Source organism: Hippichthys cyanospilos, chromosome 7 (genome assembly GCF_059441005.1).
Source record: "Hippichthys cyanospilos isolate Australia breed blue-spotted pipefish chromosome 7, RoL_Hcya_1.0, whole genome shotgun sequence".
NCBI classification, from domain to species: Eukaryota; Metazoa; Chordata; class Actinopteri; order Syngnathiformes; family Syngnathidae; genus Hippichthys; species Hippichthys cyanospilos.
In genome coordinates, this window is record NC_142375.1 from 14,663,219 (window position 1) to 14,682,234 (window position 19,016).

A 19,016-nucleotide genomic window follows, 5' to 3' on the forward strand; every position below is an offset into this window, starting at 1 on the left:
GACAAGATTCATTCTGAGCTTCAGATTTTTGTCATTGTGCTTTTTAGATAAGATTTGCATGCATTAAGCCACGTGGTGTCTACGGTATATGAGAATAATCAGTCTGATTGGCTATTAGCAAGCGATATCATTGCAGGGGATATAACACTATGAGACACACACGCACAAGAAAAATAACGGCAAATAAAATGACATTGATTTTTTATTTATTTATTTTTACTCATTCCTGCTTAATTATGAGTGTGATGCGCATTGCTCTGGTTATTTGTACATTTTGAATAGTTTGATTGAGACTACCCATTCGACCTTGAAGCGCTGTCTATTCCTCGTCACAACGCTGAAAAAGCAAAAGTCAAGCTAAATGTAATTTCCCAGCTCATTCGACGTTAGGCAGCGCGAGGGTTCGGTTGGCACGTGCCATGCGCGCCCCCTTTAGTGGAGCAAGTAGGCGTGCACGAGCCTGAGGTTCTCACAGCTGCGCTCCAAAAGTGGAGACTACTGCGTGCAAGAACAACCAGGAGGCAAAGCACTAGAACACAACAATAACAACAAAGGGGACGAGCGGTCTTTTCCTCTACGACTTTCTTCCGTGAAGGTAACATCGTAATCGGCTCGATGTCTTTCTTCTCTGTGCGTTTGAATTGTTTTACTTTCACTTAGGCAATTCAATTTAAAAACGTTGTTGTTCGTGTTTTTTTCTACGTAACGACAAGGTGTTTTTAACGATTGGCACTGTGCTAGATAAATGAATGTTTTGCTCTTTAAATGTCATGGTGGTGGCAGTTATTATTTAGCCTTAAGCTTCTTTTTCTGTCTTTCTTTTTTTTTTTTTAAGCCGTCGACATAACTTAGCCACGAATGAATGAGCGGACGCAAACGTGCCTTTTTCCTCATGTGACCAATAATATGAGGTCAATTCCTTCCCCGTTTTGTAATCTTGTTGTTGTCTCATATACATTCACTACCCCACACTTTTCATCAAATAAAAGTGATCTATCAAAAAATGAAAACTGCCTTCTACAATAGTGTTCAGTTTTGATTGACATGATCAATTAAATGTCCTTTTAAACATATTAGTCATGTTAGAGTTGCACTAATATAGTTTTACTTGAATGTTAAATAAGGTATGCGCGGAGATCAATCTATTTATAACCGTTAGAATAATGAACTTCAGATCTCAGCAATTGATACATTTTTGTTTTAATATATCTGACATGATAAGGATCCTTTGTAATTCAGCTCATGTGTCATTATATGGGGCAGGATTGCCGCACTGAGTGTGTTTTTCATTCTAAGGTGCCCTTAAAGAGATATCAAGTGCCACTGATTTAAATTAATAGTTCTCCCACTAAAACTACGCGGTTAAAAACAACTCAAGTATTGACTTATAACAGGTTCATTGATGTTTCAGAACCATGGACAGCAAATTGTACTCTGGCAGAGGCGACATAACAGCTCTTCAGTAAGCTTCTCAACAAAGTACTTTGCTCGTTTTAGTAGCTGCAAACCATGTGATATAAGTGAACGACGTACTGTATACCTAGGCATGCCGTTTATGTCTTCATGACTTTGTTGTACCGCAGCTGTGTGTAGCCCTCAGGCTGGCTTGGCTGATAGCCATTTCTCAACATGCTGGTCAGACAAATTGCGCTAGAACAAAATTACAGACAGCAATGTGTGGGAGGTCGTTGTTATGTGTGTTTGCAATTGCAGCATAAACACTTTCGGAGAACTGTCAGGGCTTTTTGTGGCGGTCACAAGTGGTGTGATGGTGAATGACAGGGGACTTGTTGCAATGAGACAGGCCTTGAGGTGATTTGCTCTGGACTGTGTTGACATCACAATGCGGTATTTCCAACAAGGACTCCAATGATGATAAACATTATAGTAATGGCTTCATATTTACCCAAGTTTCAGGACATTTTTTCATTGCAATATTTTTCTTGTAGCTGCTGGTATTATCTTTTCACTCGCAAACAGTCACACACTCACACTTGCTCATATAATCATACCTGGTGATTGGCACTCGCACATACTGTATACCAATTTGCTACAATTGCACATATTATTATTTGAAATACATTTTAGCACATGGTGCAATTTTGAAAGAAGAGAATTGCCCTTGTCAATCTTGCCCTGTTATAACCAAAGAGAATTCACGGAGTTTTTTTTTTGTGTTTTTCACTGACAGAGACTCCCTGCTTCTCTTTTTAGCTACATTTGTGTACATAGAGGGTGCAACTTGACTTTCACGGGAGCATGGGCTGATATTAGAGTCTGATGGAATAATAACCAAAAATACTGTGTATCTCGGTATTAGGATACCACTCTGATACGTTTTTTACATTAAAAAAAACAACAGAAACCTTTCTTCCTCCATTGAATATGATCTTTTTTATTTTGAAACAAATCAACATTTTATACAATAAATGTTAACATTCTTAATCTGTTTTAACTATTCTTAATCACAGTTCCTGAACACTGGTGAGCTATTTTTTCAAACAGGCCCCTGGGACTACTCATGTTGTCCTTGGGAATAACTAGTACCCGCTGGCATCATTTTTATTTTATTTTTTTTAATGCATGTTAATCAATGGGGCTATAAGGCACTGTGTCTTTTGTGCAGTCCCTCCCTCCTCCATGCAAAACTGCTCACCCCTCCCTTCTCTGCCTATTGAGAAGGAAGAATTTAAGAGTTCATTTGTGGCAATTAACTTCAAAGTGGTGGCTTATTTACTCAACTCTGTAAAGGGGCAATCATTTTATGAGGTCTCCTCAAAGAAACTAAAGAGACCATTACCACTGATAAGACCAACTTGCTTTTATTAAAACCTTGATTTTGAAAATAACGGGAGACTATCAAGCAAGTAATCATCATGTGCCTACTTCTTAGGTTAAATTTTCTTCTAAATTATGTTGTAAAAGAAAACAGCTTAGGAAATACATTAATGTTTACTTAATGTGCGTCTAGCAGCTTTTTCATGTAAAGTCAATCTTTTGAGTGAGTCAGCCAATTTACGCAAATTTAGTAGCATTTAAGATGGATAATATGCATCATATGACTGATAGGCAGTATACATGATTTTTTTCTAACTTCAAGCATTTTCAATTCAAACCTGACTTGTAAGATGTTATTTAATGTATTCTGACATTTTTGGTCCAATTTAAAGTTTTGGAAATGGTTCGCTGTCTGATTATGCAATTAATAGTTAAACAACTGTGCCATTTGGGGGAACTTATGAAAAGTAAATGATTTTGGCAGTGCAAGATCACACCTGGTGTCAGCGATACTTTTTGTCACTTTAAGTCCAAAGCTCATACATTAAACTGGAAAATATACTGCATTGCTGCATTCAGATTCCTTCTAGCACTTTTGTTAGGATACATTTGGTCATGCTCTAGATAGAAAGCTGAACAATTCAATCGCATTGTAGCAAAAAGCAGTTCTCAAATTGCAAAGGTAAATCTTTGAGGGGTGTAAAAAAGAAACAAAAAAAAAAACTTTGTTTTGGACAGCCAGCATGCTTTATTTTGCATATACAGTAAGTATATTATATTGATCTATTTATCAGTTTAATTTCACCGATTAAGAATGCACTCCTCTCCTTTGTTTACGTTAAATTATTTTTGTAATATGACTTACAACCTAAAGATTTATATTTGTTACACTTCCTTGTTGGAATTGCGTGAAGTTTTAGTGAACATTTAATAAACAGCAAATTGAAGTGTTTAGTCACTTAACAAGTCTAAATTAAATACTGTATGTCATCAATTAATGTTTATTGTTACCAATAAACCCAAAACCTACTTACAGTGCAATAATTTTTATAGTGTTTATTGTAATACAGATTCATTTCTTGCTTGTGCTTGTTGAAAAGAAATAGGATCAAATCGAATAGAAATTAGATTACATTAAATAGAAATAGATTTTGGAAAAAAAGTATATTAAATCACACACACAAAATGGGAGTAGGGGGGTGATTATTAAATTTAATAATCGCTAAACCGTATTACAGTAGATACACAGTAACGTGTAAGCCACTTAATATATGCATGCACAAGGGAATAAGGAGGATGTGTGTTGGATGCGTATTTTTGGCAACACTGTAAGACATGAAGTGCGCTCCGCCTCAGCATGTGTTCCTAAGCCGAACAGAGGGAGAATCACAGGGCCCGCATCCAGCTGTGTGCAGGCCTTGTTCACTCGACTCGTTTCCCCCCCTGAACATTCCTATGCGCCTGTTCTCCTACGCTCCTCTGTGGCCATCTTGCGTTGTGTTTCTTGTCCGTCCACCCAGAGGGTCACTCAGGGACTGCATTTGCAGAAGGCTTCGTCCACAAGGCTCTGCCAACTGGGTCACCGCAAAGAACATGCATGCTATAGTAGTAGTATCGTTAAGATCTGTAATTAATTAAGCTAATTCGTTTCATTTGAACTCAACAAATTTCTCTGAAAAACAACCTGTTTTTTTATTTTTATTTTAATGCAACAACATAAAAGTGGCCTCAGTTATTTATGTAGCACTTTTTTAACAGATTCTGCTGTATTTAAGACTGGTTCCGATGATCGCAATAACCTTTAGTTTCGAGGGGAAATGCTGTTTTCTTTTGTCTTGCTCAAAGGCGGGTGTTCTCGAGTTATTTTGGAAGAGCTATGAATCATTTCATTCGCGTCTTAGTTGCTATCGTTAATTGTGGCTGCAGTCACAGCTGGCCGCTTTGCGTTTATGTAGTTGGCTGAACTTGAACTGTTTCTGTGGTGAGGAAGCTATTTGAAGAAAAAAAACAACAAACGTTGGACCAATAACTCTCTCATGCAATTTGATTTTCATTTCATTTTCTACCCTTGAACTTTCTCTCCCATCCACCAAAGAAGTCTACCTTTTGTCAAACACAATGACAACCAATCAATGTCCAACCCCAACTCACGCATAAGGAACCAGATGCATAAAAATTCATCTAAACAGCATACATAAATCAAAAATGTGGAGATTGAAGATGGGATTAACGTAAAAAAAAAAAAAAACACTTCAACTATGAATGTAAATAATTAATCACAATTATTATGAAAGCCCTACAATAAACAAAGTATCGTAAGATTTGAAGTGACCAAAAGTGTGCTCATAAAATAATAATGATAAATAATCATCCTACAGTATTAGTGTTATTCATCTTTGTTCTTTGTGCATTTGCTTTTCAACACTTTGGCACGCAGTCTGATGTATTTGAACAGTCGTATTACTCTTAATTATAGTGTCGTCTTGAAATTCTTTTAAAAGCTTTTTTTCAATTTCATTTTTAAATATTACACATGTTAGTCATTAAAATTACCCTTGGGCAACCACTTTCAAGATGTCCATGTTTATATTGGCAGCCAAATTACTTTTTAAAGCCATCAGACGTGGATCAACAAAATAGAATTTTGCCCCTCATGGTTGTTAATGCAAACGGAGGAATACACAGGTTAATTGTAATTTTTGCCATCTAATGGAATAGCATTTCATTATCTATAGAGGTCTGATTGATTTTTGTGAGATAGCCTGCCCTTTACTCCAGCAGTTGTGAGACACATTTAATCCTACTTTTGACATTACTTGGGCACCTGAGGCCCAGTCCTCCCATCTTACTTTAGCCGATGAGGCTCTCACCAAATACAGGTAGCTTTTTACTAGAAAATCATGTAGATGTAGTTTCAAAACACACTAAATGTCTGTGGGCGTTTATTAGTAAGCAACATCTGTGAACCTATATTTAGAGTACACTCGCAATGCTGTCTATGTTAGTGATGTGGGTGTAAGCATAATCATAGAACACTACTTGTGGGTGGGCAGCTTTTTGTCAGATGTTTTCATAAATATTAATTTGAAATTTGATACCAAATACAGCATATCAGTGAAGACCCCATACTTCCTCTCTTCCACAATCACAAAACAGGCATGTTTTATTCAATGACGCATCAAAATTGTAAGTAGGCGTGTAGACGACGTTAAGCGTGAATTTTTGACTCGTGTGTGCTGTGCAATTGACTGACAACAACTACAAGGTGTAGCCCCCTTTTGCTTCTAACCTAAAGCCAAGCTCATACTATCCACAATACTTAGGAGTATACATGGCTTAGAAGATGAAATATGGTTCCTCTATCATTTACTCTATATTTATTTGCATATATGACATAAATCGTTACTGATTACAGCATAGTTGAAAGTAGGCTTAATGACGGCACTTACATCATCATTAATTCAAGTCTCGGGGGGTTGAAATGCTCCCATTCATCTTCCAATCAGATTTTCTCCATGACCCGCTGACCTGTGGCTCACAGGTAAAGGACATAACTATAAATAGCTCAGACTGTGACCACTTTTACTCTGGGTTTTGTATTTTGCAATGCTTTCCTTTTAGTTTCATGGTATATGCTGGTTACACTTCAGAAAAAAAGTATGTGTACTGCCATTTTACACGCATGATCCCCGCATTTTCAATACGATTACATTTTAAAGTGTAGTCATTATTTGCCTTAATAATTCACTCAAATGAAATAATTAATTTATTATGAAAATACTTACTATAACTATAAAGCATATGTCTGAATAAAAAAAAAGCACAAAAAATAGATCACATATATTAGCTGTAATTGCATTGCTATTAGTGTGGAGTGCCACTAAATACAGCAACGAAAAAAGCTTGCAGACACTTGTAATGGATTTCACATATGTCTCTAAATCTATGAAATTCCTACTGGGTTTATGTTTTTTTCCAGACTGTATGACGCAGAAAAAATAGCTTGTCGGCTAGAGTTTAGTATATTGAGCATACTATTGGGACATATGTTGGCATATCATATTTATTTTGTGTCTCTTCGTCTTCGCCCTACAGGCAAACAACCAAACATAATTAAGGTGTTAGCTATGTAAATGTAGTACAGTATGCTTGGTTTTGAGCCATCATGTCTAGAGGGAGTTGTGTGTGTGTGTGTTTTTTTAATACTTTAGATAAATAGAACCTGAACTTGGTTGTAGTTCAGTTCAGTTGTTGAAGTCTTGCCTGTAGTTTGATCCTTTTTGTTTAAAATCCTGGCTGCACGGTGAACGGCTGATTAACACACCCGCCTCACAGTTCGCGAATTTGATTCTGGCTCTGGCATCCCTGTGTGGAGTTTGCATGTTGTCCCCGTACCTAGGTGAGTTTTCCGGTTTCCTCGCACATTCCCCAAAACATGCATGGAAAGAGTATTGAATACTCCAAAATTACCCTTAGGAATGATTCTGAATGTGAGTGGTTGATTGTCATTGTGTGCCCTGTAATTGGGCCAGCAACTCTAGCAAGGATAAGCAGTGATAGAAGATGGATGGATGTTTATTATGCCACTGATTGGCCATCCTACTGCACTAAGCAGGGTCAAGATACTCCCTTTGTCCTTGTGTGTAAAATGCGCTTGGCCATCAAGCAGAGTTCTTGGCTAGTTAAGATTTTCAAAGCATTATTTGACATATTACATTATTCAACACTTGAAAGGTCAGCATAGTTTAATCATAATCACCTCATCAGGCTACCGGACATCCATAACCTGACTCCTGACTTTCTCGTGTGAACAAGCAAATGGTGAGTAAATGGGCTACAGCCCTGTTGAGACCTGTACAAGCCTTTGAATTATGAACAGTGAAATCTTGGAAAAACTGTCACAAATTATTGACTCTGGTTGAGCCCCGTGCGGCAACACCAGACACTTTAAATAACCTCTTCATGTCTGACAGAGTTGAATCTCTATTGAATCTCTAGTCTTCTCTAGTCTTCATAGACTTCATAGAACTTTGAGATTTAGCTGCTTGTTGTGGGTAATGCCTTAATTGCTGTATGCAGCCTTTATTGACACGTCATCTACAGTATTTAGACCAATGCTTCTCAATGTTTTTTCAATGATGTATCCCTGTAATATATATTTTTAGCCAAGAACACCTATCAATGCAAAAGAAGTCCTGTGCTATCTGTGTCTCATTTTTTTCTATTTTTAAACATTGCAGTAGTGGTATCTCTATGCATATTTTATCCAGCAACTCTATAAGATCATTTGTATTACATCATCCGTGCTGGAAAATTGCCTCACTAACGGCAATGCACATCCATGTGAAACATAACAAAAAAAAAGCCATGCAACATTTTGCAGAGAAGCCACTAGAACACAATTTAGCAGTGCGTTACTTCAAGTTCCAATTTGCTTTTACTTTGAAAAGAAAACAGTACTCTTTCTGTCCGAGTTTAAAAATCATTCGGTTAAATTTGTTGTTACCTGCAGAAAGCTTTAAAAAAAGTCTCACATAACCCATGACGTGCCTCCATGTACCCCTATTTTTGAACCGCTGGTCTTGACAAGTGATTCTCAACTTGTGTGAGGACCCAAAGTGGCTCATAGGTTGTCCTGTCCTTTCCTTTGCTATGGTTCCTAACAGAGTATAACAAAACATTCCCAGTCCATGTATGGATCTTATGTATAAAATTGTCAAGGTTTTCATATTTTTGTTTTCCTCTTGTTGAGTCTACTTCTCTCTGCAACGTTAAACTATATTTTGTCTGCCAATAAACAGCCATCTCAATATAAACTACATCCGTGGGAGTAAATCAAACTCGCATTGCATAGTAAAACTGGTGTGGCACAATAAGGTCCTCCATCCTCCATACCGCATGACTAAGCAGCTGAAATAAAGGTCATATGCAGGGATGTGCACAATGGAATCTCAAAGTATTAACAAAACATTGCCGGGCGATCGTTCATGGTCTTATGTAGTTATTATACAAAGATGCCTTAGCAAAAATCAGTGCTGCTTCTTATCGATGAAAGCGGTATAGATCTCCTCCTTTTCTCTTTTCCCAGAGCTTTACATTCATCAAACGTCTCTCCAACAGGGAAAGAAAAGCCCAAGTAGATTTAAAGAGTTAAAAATCCTACCACATAATTACTTTGCATCTTTGCAGTCTCGCAGTGGGCGCTTAACACTGCAGCATGCTGAGAGCTCATTATGTAAAATCAATTCTTTTCAACACAAAATCCTGTGCCAAGCTCCCCAGCGCTCGGGCTTTTGCCAAATGTGTGACCGGCTAACATATGAAAATCTCTATTGTTTTACATTACAAGCTGCGTACGCTGACACATTATGTGCACCATCTGCAGTGCTGAATTTCCTTGCTCTATGTCAGCGTTTCTCAAATAGTGGTATGTGTACCTCTGGGGGTACGTGAAGGCACTTCAGGGGATACGTGAGATTTTATCAGGGTCAGCAAATGTAATTGAATGTTTTTTAATGCCGTGGCAGGAAAAGTACAGTTTCCCTTTCAAATCAAGAGCAAATGAATGGAACATGAAACAATTTATTGCTACATTGTGAGTCGTTGACAAAGTCTTTTAGTTTTATAATGATACGCATTGTCATTAGTGACAATTTTCTAGCAGATTATCCACAAATAAAACAAGACATATTGTAGAGTTCCTGAAAAATATGCTTGGAGATGGCCCTACAAATGAAGTGTCAAAGTTTCAGTCATTAAAAAAAAAAGACTTTCTACGGTAAAGCAGAATGCTCAAAATTGACTGTCAGGTTGACTTAAGTGAAATGAATGTTTTTGTATTTCTCTCTTTTCCCAGCTTCTTATTTTTTGCTCTTGAGGCTGTGGTATGAGCCTATGTGGCAGGAAGGCGCTAACGTTGCTGAGCAGCGTGTTCGCTGTTTGCGGCCTGGGCCTGTTGGGCATCGCCGTGAGCACCGACTACTGGCTGTACCTGGAGGAAGGTGTCATCCTTCCACTCAACCAGAGCGCTGAGATACGCATGTCCCTCCACTCTGGCCTCTGGAGGGTTTGTTTTCTGGCTGGTATGTTTGGAACTCATCATACAATACATGAAATTGATAGCAGAATTTTAGCTCATGCTTATCTGGAGTGTTTATTTACATTTCAATAATTATATACCCACCAAGTGCAACATTATGAATTGTGTACTTCACACTAATTAGGGCCTATTTAAATTCTGATTATGCTCTTCGAAGGAATCTAATTAGACCCTTATGATGTGGTGGATCTCTACATTGTTTTAGGCACATTTGCTTCTGAGCTACATTTGCTTCCATCAGTTAGGCTTTCGTCTTGGCTTGTTTTCACCAAAAAAAAAAGGGAAAATTTCACTTTGAAAACAGACTCAACTCATAATGGTCATCAGCCTTTCAAACTGTTGCCCTTTGGTCGGTGCTGCAGTGCTCATAAAAGATGAGAAAAGAGATTCAGGGGAAGTGCTTTCCTCAGAGCTATTAATGCTCTGAATAACAACAGAACAAGAATACACTGAAAATATCAATCACAATAGCACTCCTGTGAAATTCTCTTTTATCTCCTATTATATGTATTCTATTTACTGTTCATATTTATTTAATATGGACCATTCTGAACAGCACTCCCAATTTTGTTGTAAACCTACTGTACAATGACAATCAAGTCATTCTATTCTAATCCTACAAAATTAACTCTGAATTTCAAGTCATAAAGGAATAGAGCAAGAAGGGAGAAAAACAAATAAAGAAATCCAACCAAAAATCTGCTTGAATTAACTTCCTTGTCTGGGTGAGATACTGTGCATTTCTAAAGCATAGTCTACACGTAGCTGGGATTGTTGCAAACTAAAATTAATGTTTCCGGTTTGCCCTATCTGCTATATGTGGGGTGTTGATAAATTATTATTATTTTTTTTTTAATAAACAAGAAGAAGGAAGAAGCAAACATGAGCAATCTAAGGTCATTCCAAAGTTAAAACTGTCTCTGTTATTATATCCACACTTTACAAAATCATATTTTGTGCTGTTATTTTTGTGGAGTCCTCTGAGCATCATTTGAAGCTTCTATTTTCATAAGTAAATATCATCCATCGGTTTTAGAAATAATCTGATGCCATTCTATTTAAAGCTCTTTCTCTCCTCGTAGAAACCTAGTTGCTACGTTACTCAGAGAAAAGCAGCATGTGTGAAAAACACCTAAAAAGCGACTACCAATCTTGGCCTGTTGCTGTAACTTTACCATTGTGTGTCCAAAAAAAATATATATATATATATTTTTTTTTACCATTCTGAAGAGCAGCCGTCTGCTCAATTTAGATGTCGGTACAACCGTGTGGTGCTTTGCGGCAGACTACTGTGGTCACATGATGACATCGACTGATGCTGTTGGAGGCTGCAGCAAAGAGCGTTACTTTCACACTTAAGGTGGAGAAAAGAGACAGTAATTATGTCTCGGTGACTGTTAACAACACTTTCCACTCACTCAGCATGTTATTCGAGAAGTCTTGCCTCAAACACAACTGAAGTGAATATGGCTCTTTGTACTGCCGTACTGTTTAATTGCTCATCTTGTGAATGCTCAACTTTGTAAGTTTCTGAGTTCTGATAAGATCAAACGAGTTGCTTCCTTGTACTCCAGTCATCCCCTACGATTTACCATTTGAGGCTTTTGTAGCGCTGCCCATCCAGTTTCAACATCTTCATTTTAAACACTTGATTTTTTTGCACATGCTATAGCGCTATTTCCACTAGCGAGCCAAAGAAGTTTGAATTCTGGGTATGGGGAGTTTACGGTTGTTTGTTCTAACGCCATATTTCGACTGCACTGGTGTGATGAGATAATAGATGTTTTCCTGACACCCAGCAGGCCATCCCCTTTAACAGAGCTATTTAATGGGCCACTGTGTTTTAAGGGCAATTGAGTGGCCTTATTGCCCACTTAACTGCTGCGTTGCACTGTGTTTGACCTACAAATAATCGCTGGCCATTATCACATGGCGTAGTTACACTTGGGACCTCGAATGCGGTAGCAAGGACCCTTTGACTAATATTGATGCCACTTTGTTGTTGTGTTTTCATTGTACTCGGAGTGCAGGGAAACATTGTTTACTTGGAGACTTCGTTTCTTAATTGGCACTTTTCCGGAGAGTCCAAGACTAAGATTATCAATGATGCTTATGTCCAAAACAACACTGGAAATTGTAAAAGCAGATTTGACTAAAAGAAACAAGTTTTTACCACAACAAAGACAACATTAAAATGATCAGGGTGGTTAAAAACGCGTGCAGAAATGGATTTATTTTACCCCCTCTGTACACATTAAATATATCCACCAACCAGAATAATGGAGGCACTCCTCATTTTTCTTGTCCATTTCATATTTTGACTTGTATTTACATTCCATCACTGTTGGGGGTTTGTGCTATTTATTTATTTACAGTATTTATTTGCTTCTAGGAGAAGAGAAAGGTCGTTGCTTTACCATTGAATACGTGATGCCCACGAAAGTCCAGATGACTTCAGAGTCCACAGTTAGTGTCCTTAGTAAGTATATAATATTATGGCAGTAATAAGTCATTTCACCCTTAACCCTAACCCTAACCTTAACCCTAACTCTTTGTCTAAATAATCGGCCAATTAATCATTTCACACAGTATTTTTCCCTACAAAATATCGAAATTGGCATTGGCCAAAAAGAAAATCTGAGAATTACTCTCAAATATCCAAAATATGTTATAATATATATATTTTTAAATATCTTTGAAAAAAAAAAATCTATGATCTTCATTTGTGTTTTGTTGCAGAGATGATTCGTTCAGCCACACCTTTCCCACTGGTCAGCCTCTTCTTCATGTTCATTGGTTTTGTCCTCAGCAACATTGGCCACATTCGACCACATCGCACCATCCTGGCGTTTGTTTCGGGAATCTTTTTCATCCTATCCGGTACTTCCTTAGAATTCCATTTTCATTTTGTAGGATTTGATACCGAATAAAAAGAACTAAGTACTGTACTGTATTTCTCACTATTGGGATAAGCTTTCCTTTGAACCTCTACAGAAGTGGTATATTAAATGGCTCAAACTTTCTTTTTGTGTGGGCCCAGTTCCAACTCAGGCGTGTGTGCATGAGTTGGATTGTTTCTCCATCTCTGCGTGTGCTCTCCGGTTGCCCGGTTACCAGGCCAGGGTGTCGTTTGCCTTTTGCTGGAAGTTAGCTGGTATAGGCTCCAGTTTGCGTTAATCCTAATGTGGATAGCACTGTAGCGTCCTTCTGTTGTGTCTCTCCTGTAGATTCATACAACAGCGGCGGTACAGCATTAATGTGATGTTTCTGTGCTACAGGTCTGTCTCTGGTCGTTGGTCTCGTGTTGTACATTTCAAACATCAATGATGAAATGTTGAATAGGACCAAAAGTAATGAGGCCTACTTTAGCTACAAGTATGGATGGTCCTTTGCCTTTGCTGCCATCTCCTTTCTCCTCACAGAGGTAAAGTCATCATGTCCCATTCCGGAATTCTTTGATATTTTTCCCCACAGTTTACAAAATTTCATTCTTGTCCTTTGGGTTAACAAAGTGTGGAAACTACAAGTCGTTAAAATTGTGCAAAATGTTTTAAAGGTCGGTCGGTACTGTTCATAATGTGTCCTTTAAGGTGCACTCACACTGCACCCTTGTGGACAGGCTGTGCAATAACACAAGCAAGTAACGAAAGCCACGGTGTCAATTCAATTCCTTGAAAGCCTCACCCTGACAGCTGATGTGCAAAAAAGACCAATACCCCAGTTCATCCCGCTAAAATGGACGATGCTCCGATTTGTCACTGCAGACGGCCGGCGTGATGTCCGTGTACCTGTTCATGAAGCGGTACACGGCGGAGGAGATGTACCGGCCCCACCAGGGCTTCTACCGGCCTCGCCTCAGCAACTGCTCTGACTACTCGGGCCAGTTCCTCCACCCGGACGCGTGGGCCGGCCGCGGCCGCAGCCCCTCGTCCATCTCCTCCGAGGCTTCCCTCCAGATGAACTCGTCCAACTACCCCGCCCTCCTCAAGTGTCCCGAGTACGAACAGATGTCCTCCTCGCCCTGCTGAGTCAAAGAACGAGGTTGTCGCAGCACCGGCCTACTTCTAATACTGTGTGCTGTTTAGTCACACAATGTTGTAACATTCTAAGGTGTCCCGCGGGAGGCCTTGTGGTTGTCTACAACCACGGCTTTGTCCAAATCTGCGCTTTGCCGTGATGTAGAACTGCACTGCATCAAAATGACAAGCATTTGAATTATTTTCCCCCTCTGGTCCATTTCCATTCATCTGTATTCCATAAAGTCTGTCCTGATCTGAGTTGACTGGTTCACAGGTAATTGTGGGACACTTACAGAATAGCCTTCACCAGCAGGTCTCAATTTCTCAAATGTGGCTATGTTAAGGCACTCTAGGGGATGAACATGAGATTCCAAAAGGGTTTCTGCATATATCAGCAAATCCAATGTAATCCTTTTTAGCAGTGGCATTTTTGATATATATGATCTTATACTGAGTATTTAAATTAAAGATCCCTTGAGATACCACATACATATAGTCCAAGATGTATTAAATCAAACATGAATTGTACAGTACATTCAATCCCAGTGACTTACAGTATATGAATATGTATGTCTTTTCAAGGATGGTCTAAAAATGGCTGTGAAATAAGAATTAAGTATGAATCATCGACTAAAGCGATGAATTACATGCTCTAAACATTCTAAAGTACAGTAATTGATTACTCTAGGTACTAAAGTATTCAAGTAGTTGATTACTTTAGGTTGAAGTGCTAAAGTAATTTATTACGTTCATGTATGTAATTGAGTGCTTTCATACTTAATCACCTAAAGTAATAGATTACCTTACAGCATTTGCCACCACCCATTTTAGATACTCCTGTAACCAAAAATTTGAACCAAAAAAGAGAGAGAGAGAGAGAGAGAGAGAGAGAGAGAGAGAGAGAGAAAGATATGAATGCTACGAAAAATATGAAAAACGTACAAATTGTTTTTCCGCTATTAATATACCAAAGGCTGTTATTTTCGACCCAGGCTAAACGTATCTCTTTCCCAATACAAAGTTTTTTTCTCAGTCAAGATACCATACATGTCAACTTACTGGAGTGAACACAATTCACCTGTTCTCTCTTATTTTGATGAGGAGTTGTTGGCATCTTGTGGCACATTAGGGTTATTTCAAAGTGAACACAAAAGTGTGACTAGGCGACATTTTCTTAAATTGTTAAATTATTGCATCATGTGCAATGTCTATCTAATGTTGTGGCTTGCCATGTCTATTCTGAGATATGCAGTCTTTGCAGAATTGAAGTTGGAGAAGTCAAACAGAGGTTATGCGTACTCATGCATCATGTTTTTGTGCCAAACACAAGCCCAAATGTTCATAATGACCTTGGGCTTAGCTCAAGAATATTGATGCTGCTTTTTGTGCGCAACTGGAAACAAATATTTATTCTTGGTAAACAAATGTATGATTGAAGGATAATTTCCCGTCAAATATGTTAATCACATGTTGAAATTAATCAATGTTTCCATGTGAATGTTTTGTTGTCTGTGTCCGGTCCCCATGCAGACACTCTTTTTGATGCCAGAGAAGGAATTTGTGAAACAGCATCATGCCTCCTTCGTCACTTCCGCATCTTCAAAACTTAACAGCTCCGCTATGTACAGTGCACACGGAGCTTCAATACAAAAATATCGCTCAAAGTCTTGCTCATCAAATTCCTACTAGTATAATGACCAAAACAAATTATTTATGTAAGTTATTTTTAAGTGGCTAGGAGATCGTTTTGCAGCTGTGTGTGAGACATACATTTGCAATATTTGAATGAATGTAAGAACTGCAAAAGAAAAACCAAACTGTTGAATGAGATTTTACATCAATTGCATTGAAATTGTAGATACAATATTTTTGTAATTTATACCCATATGACGATGACGTTAAAATATTCTAAAAAGAACTGAGCCAAGGGAGGCATTTGAAGCAGTTACACCTACTGATTATAAACATTCCATGCAGCAATTGGTAAACATATTGATGAGAAATGTGTTGTCTTGTGCAATTATTTTACTTTAGTTCACTATAATAATGATAGCTGGTCATATTTAGTATTGTACTGTGTGAGCGCATTTATTATTAATGGTATCCAACATTTTCTGCAGTGCACGTGAACTTATTTATTCAGTGTTTGTCTAAGAGGATACAAAAGCTAAAGATATTCCAAATGTGTGGATGTAAATATAAAATATGATGTATACACAGTGTTTTGTATAAAGAAGTGTGATAAATATGCATTGACGGATGTTCTGTTCTTCAATAGAATAATCTGCGGTATCTGTTACTGCTGCTTTACCTCCTTGTTACTTTGAGAATGTGAGATCTCACAAAATATTTCCATGTTAAGTGGTCCCACATGCTTGTCATATAGCAATGAAGACTATTGTGCATTTTTACAATATGACGTTAACTGTGACTCTATACTCAGTGAAATAAAGGGATTTGTAAACAGTTCATGTTGCTCCTCTGTTTGCTGCTTTGTTGAAATCAGTGGTAAAGCTTTTACATTTCAGCCAATCCCAGAAAAAAAGAGAAATGATCAAGGATGGTAAGGTGTTTGTTTCGTTTTTAAACCGCCATGTAAGGTGTATGAAGAAAAAACATCAAATATCCATGTAAAATAAATAAAGAAATAAAAATACCATGAATAGTGAATAGTATAAAAAAGGCATTTTTTTGGAGGGAAACAAGGCCTTTTTTCTTGCAAACAAGACAATGATGTATATTAAAACGTTTTTGTTTTGAACTGACCATGTATGTATATAGTAAGGCATCCCCCCCAAACAAAAAATACATCCAAAAAAAAGCAATCATGAAGGCCACCTTTTCTATGAAAATAACGATCTTGCATAGTATAGCTTTTTTAGCAATGACAAAAAAATGTATAGAACTTTTTCCCCTGAAAAACAGGATTTAGGAAAGCATTACAAAAAATATTTCGACCATATGCAGTTAAGCCTTTTATCTTAAGGCATTTTTAACTGAAAACATGACCAGACGAGAGAGAGAGAGAGAGATAGATAGATAGATAGATTGATAGACAGACAGACAGACAGACAGACAGACAGACAGACAGACAGATAGATAGATAGATAGATAGATAGATAGATAGATAGATAGATAGATAGATAGATAGATAGATAGATAGATAGATAGATAGATAGATAGATAGATAGATAGATAGATAGATAGATAGATAGATAGATAGTTTATATTTAGCAGGGTAGATGTTCTTTTCTTAGTTCAGATAGGTTTTTGGTCCATCGACATCTCATGGACTGGCAATCATCCTTTGCACTGCTGCCGTGGTGATAAAGTGATAATTGGTGTGTCGTCTGCAAAGCGGTACTGCAGGCCCCTTGTTGCGACCTCTGTATTCGTCTGTGCCCTCTTGGAGCTTTATGCCTAGCAACGCCCTAGTCTAAATTAATTAGATCAAAATCCAGTTTTTTTTTTGTTTTTAATATAACTTTTGTCTGGTGAGGTCACTTTTCTAAGTGTACCTTTGCTCAGTAAAGGTTAGCAAGCCCTGAACTACAATGGAGGCTGTGAGCCACGAAACCGAATTCTAACACAAGTGACTCTAGTCCTGTGAATGGTGCATGTCCAGCAGTTTGAAAGCGACATAATGACGCCGTGAAACAGGTGGAAAGAGGTCGTCTATGGCATGAAGTGATTGCTTGATGGCAGCCCAGCTGAGCAGTTTCAGCTATTGGCGTGATGAACTGGCACATTCCCACAGTGATTGCGCCCATCGATGGGCTGCAAGCCTGACTGGGGTTGCTCCTAAATACACATGGGCTGATTGGCTTTCATGTGAACAATTTAGTCAAACATTCTTAGTGGGCTACATTAGTGAAGACGAGATCAAATGTTTCCTGCTGTTCTTTCCCTCTCTATCAGTTTTTGCTCAAATTGGTTGTCTCACAATGGGTCAAAAACAATTAAAAGAACTAGTGAAATATTTACTTATTGTACTCATATCTATAGACGTTATTCATGCCAATATGATTCATTCATTATGAATTCAGACTTTTAAGTTGTCTTTATTAAAAGGTGGCAATCAGTGCACTGCATGCATAGTGCATGTAATTCCACATTTTTCCAAAAGAGAGTGCTAGAAAGTTAGGCAAAGCTTAGACGACGCTACTGTATTTACAAGGTCACTTCACCAAAACGCATCAATTGTATGAACAGGAAATATTTATTCATGTCAGCACTTGAAGCTAATTGTTGACATTTCTGTACTGCCAAGAGAAACAGGACAAACATTTACACTAAGGTTGCTCTTCAGGAACATCTTTAATGGACAAGTGATGTTTAAGTACTTAAAGCCTCTCTAGTAATGCAGTAAATATGCCACTATAACAAAATATGAGTAGATGCATATGCATAGATTTAGCTCATAAACACACTAACTCAGAGTTCAATGAGGGATAAGGGTGCTATCATTGTGCAAATAAAGGATTTTAGACAAGAGGATCCATTAGTGCGGCGTGCTGATCAACAACCGTTATGCAAATAGGCGGACTATAAAGCAAGACCAAAGTGGAAGTCCTGTCATAAGACAGGCATAATTGCCGTTTCAAAACTATTTTTTTAAAATAATCGAAATAGTAATTATGCGCTCGACAGACTCTTGTTATGAAACGCCTCCTTGGAAAAATATGGTAAGGAAAATTCAGGATACGATAAACGAAAATGATTGACATGTATAAAAATGAGATATGCAACACCAGTGCCCCAACAGTTCACACCGAAGGACTACCAAGCATGAAATTAACATTAGCTACAGCTAACATTGTACATATTCATATAAAACCACATACATACCACTTGGTATTTAAAAAGAAAAACAGTAATCAATTGAATCACTTGATAACTAGTGTGCTGTCACGTCTGACTGCAGTTTAGCAAGAGTGTTGAACACCATTTCTCAGGAAATACGCTGCATGACCTTAAACTAAAGTAAACTTACAAGCTCAAAATTCTCTCTAAACAAAAAAGAGCTCTATTTATGTGTAAAAAAAAACACCCTGTTCTTGTTCATACTGATTACCAGTGCAAATTGTACTCTGGGTGTTTGCTGTGTTGTATTTTCAAAC

General features: G+C 37.8%; 1 protein-coding gene across 1 annotated transcript; it reads left to right on the forward strand.

Annotated features, from left to right (window-relative positions):
• The first annotated feature begins 397 nt into the window (after positions 1 to 397).
• Positions 398 to 16,365, forward strand: LOC148421201 (voltage-dependent calcium channel gamma-5 subunit). The gene is made up of 6 exons (XM_088419727.1): positions 398 to 595; positions 9,635 to 9,860; positions 12,270 to 12,356; positions 12,617 to 12,757; positions 13,156 to 13,301; positions 13,642 to 16,365. The coding sequence occupies exons 2-6, from the start codon at positions 9,665 to 9,667 to the stop codon at positions 13,903 to 13,905; spliced, it is 834 nt and encodes a 277-aa protein (XP_088275853.1). The 5' UTR covers positions 398 to 595; positions 9,635 to 9,664; the 3' UTR covers positions 13,906 to 16,365.
• Positions 16,366 to 19,016: the final 2,651 nt, after the last annotated feature.

Coding starts and splice junctions, on each gene's coding strand:
- LOC148421201 (XM_088419727.1), top strand. CDS start 9,665: ATGAGCCTATGTGGCAGGAAGGCGCTAACGTTGCTGAGCAGCGTGTTC. Junction 12,758..13,155: donor AATCTTTTTCATCCTATCCG/GTACTTCCTTAG, acceptor TCTGTGCTACAG/GTCTGTCTCTGGTCGTTGGT. Junction 13,302..13,641: donor TCTCCTTTCTCCTCACAGAG/GTAAAGTCATCA, acceptor TTGTCACTGCAG/ACGGCCGGCGTGATGTCCGT.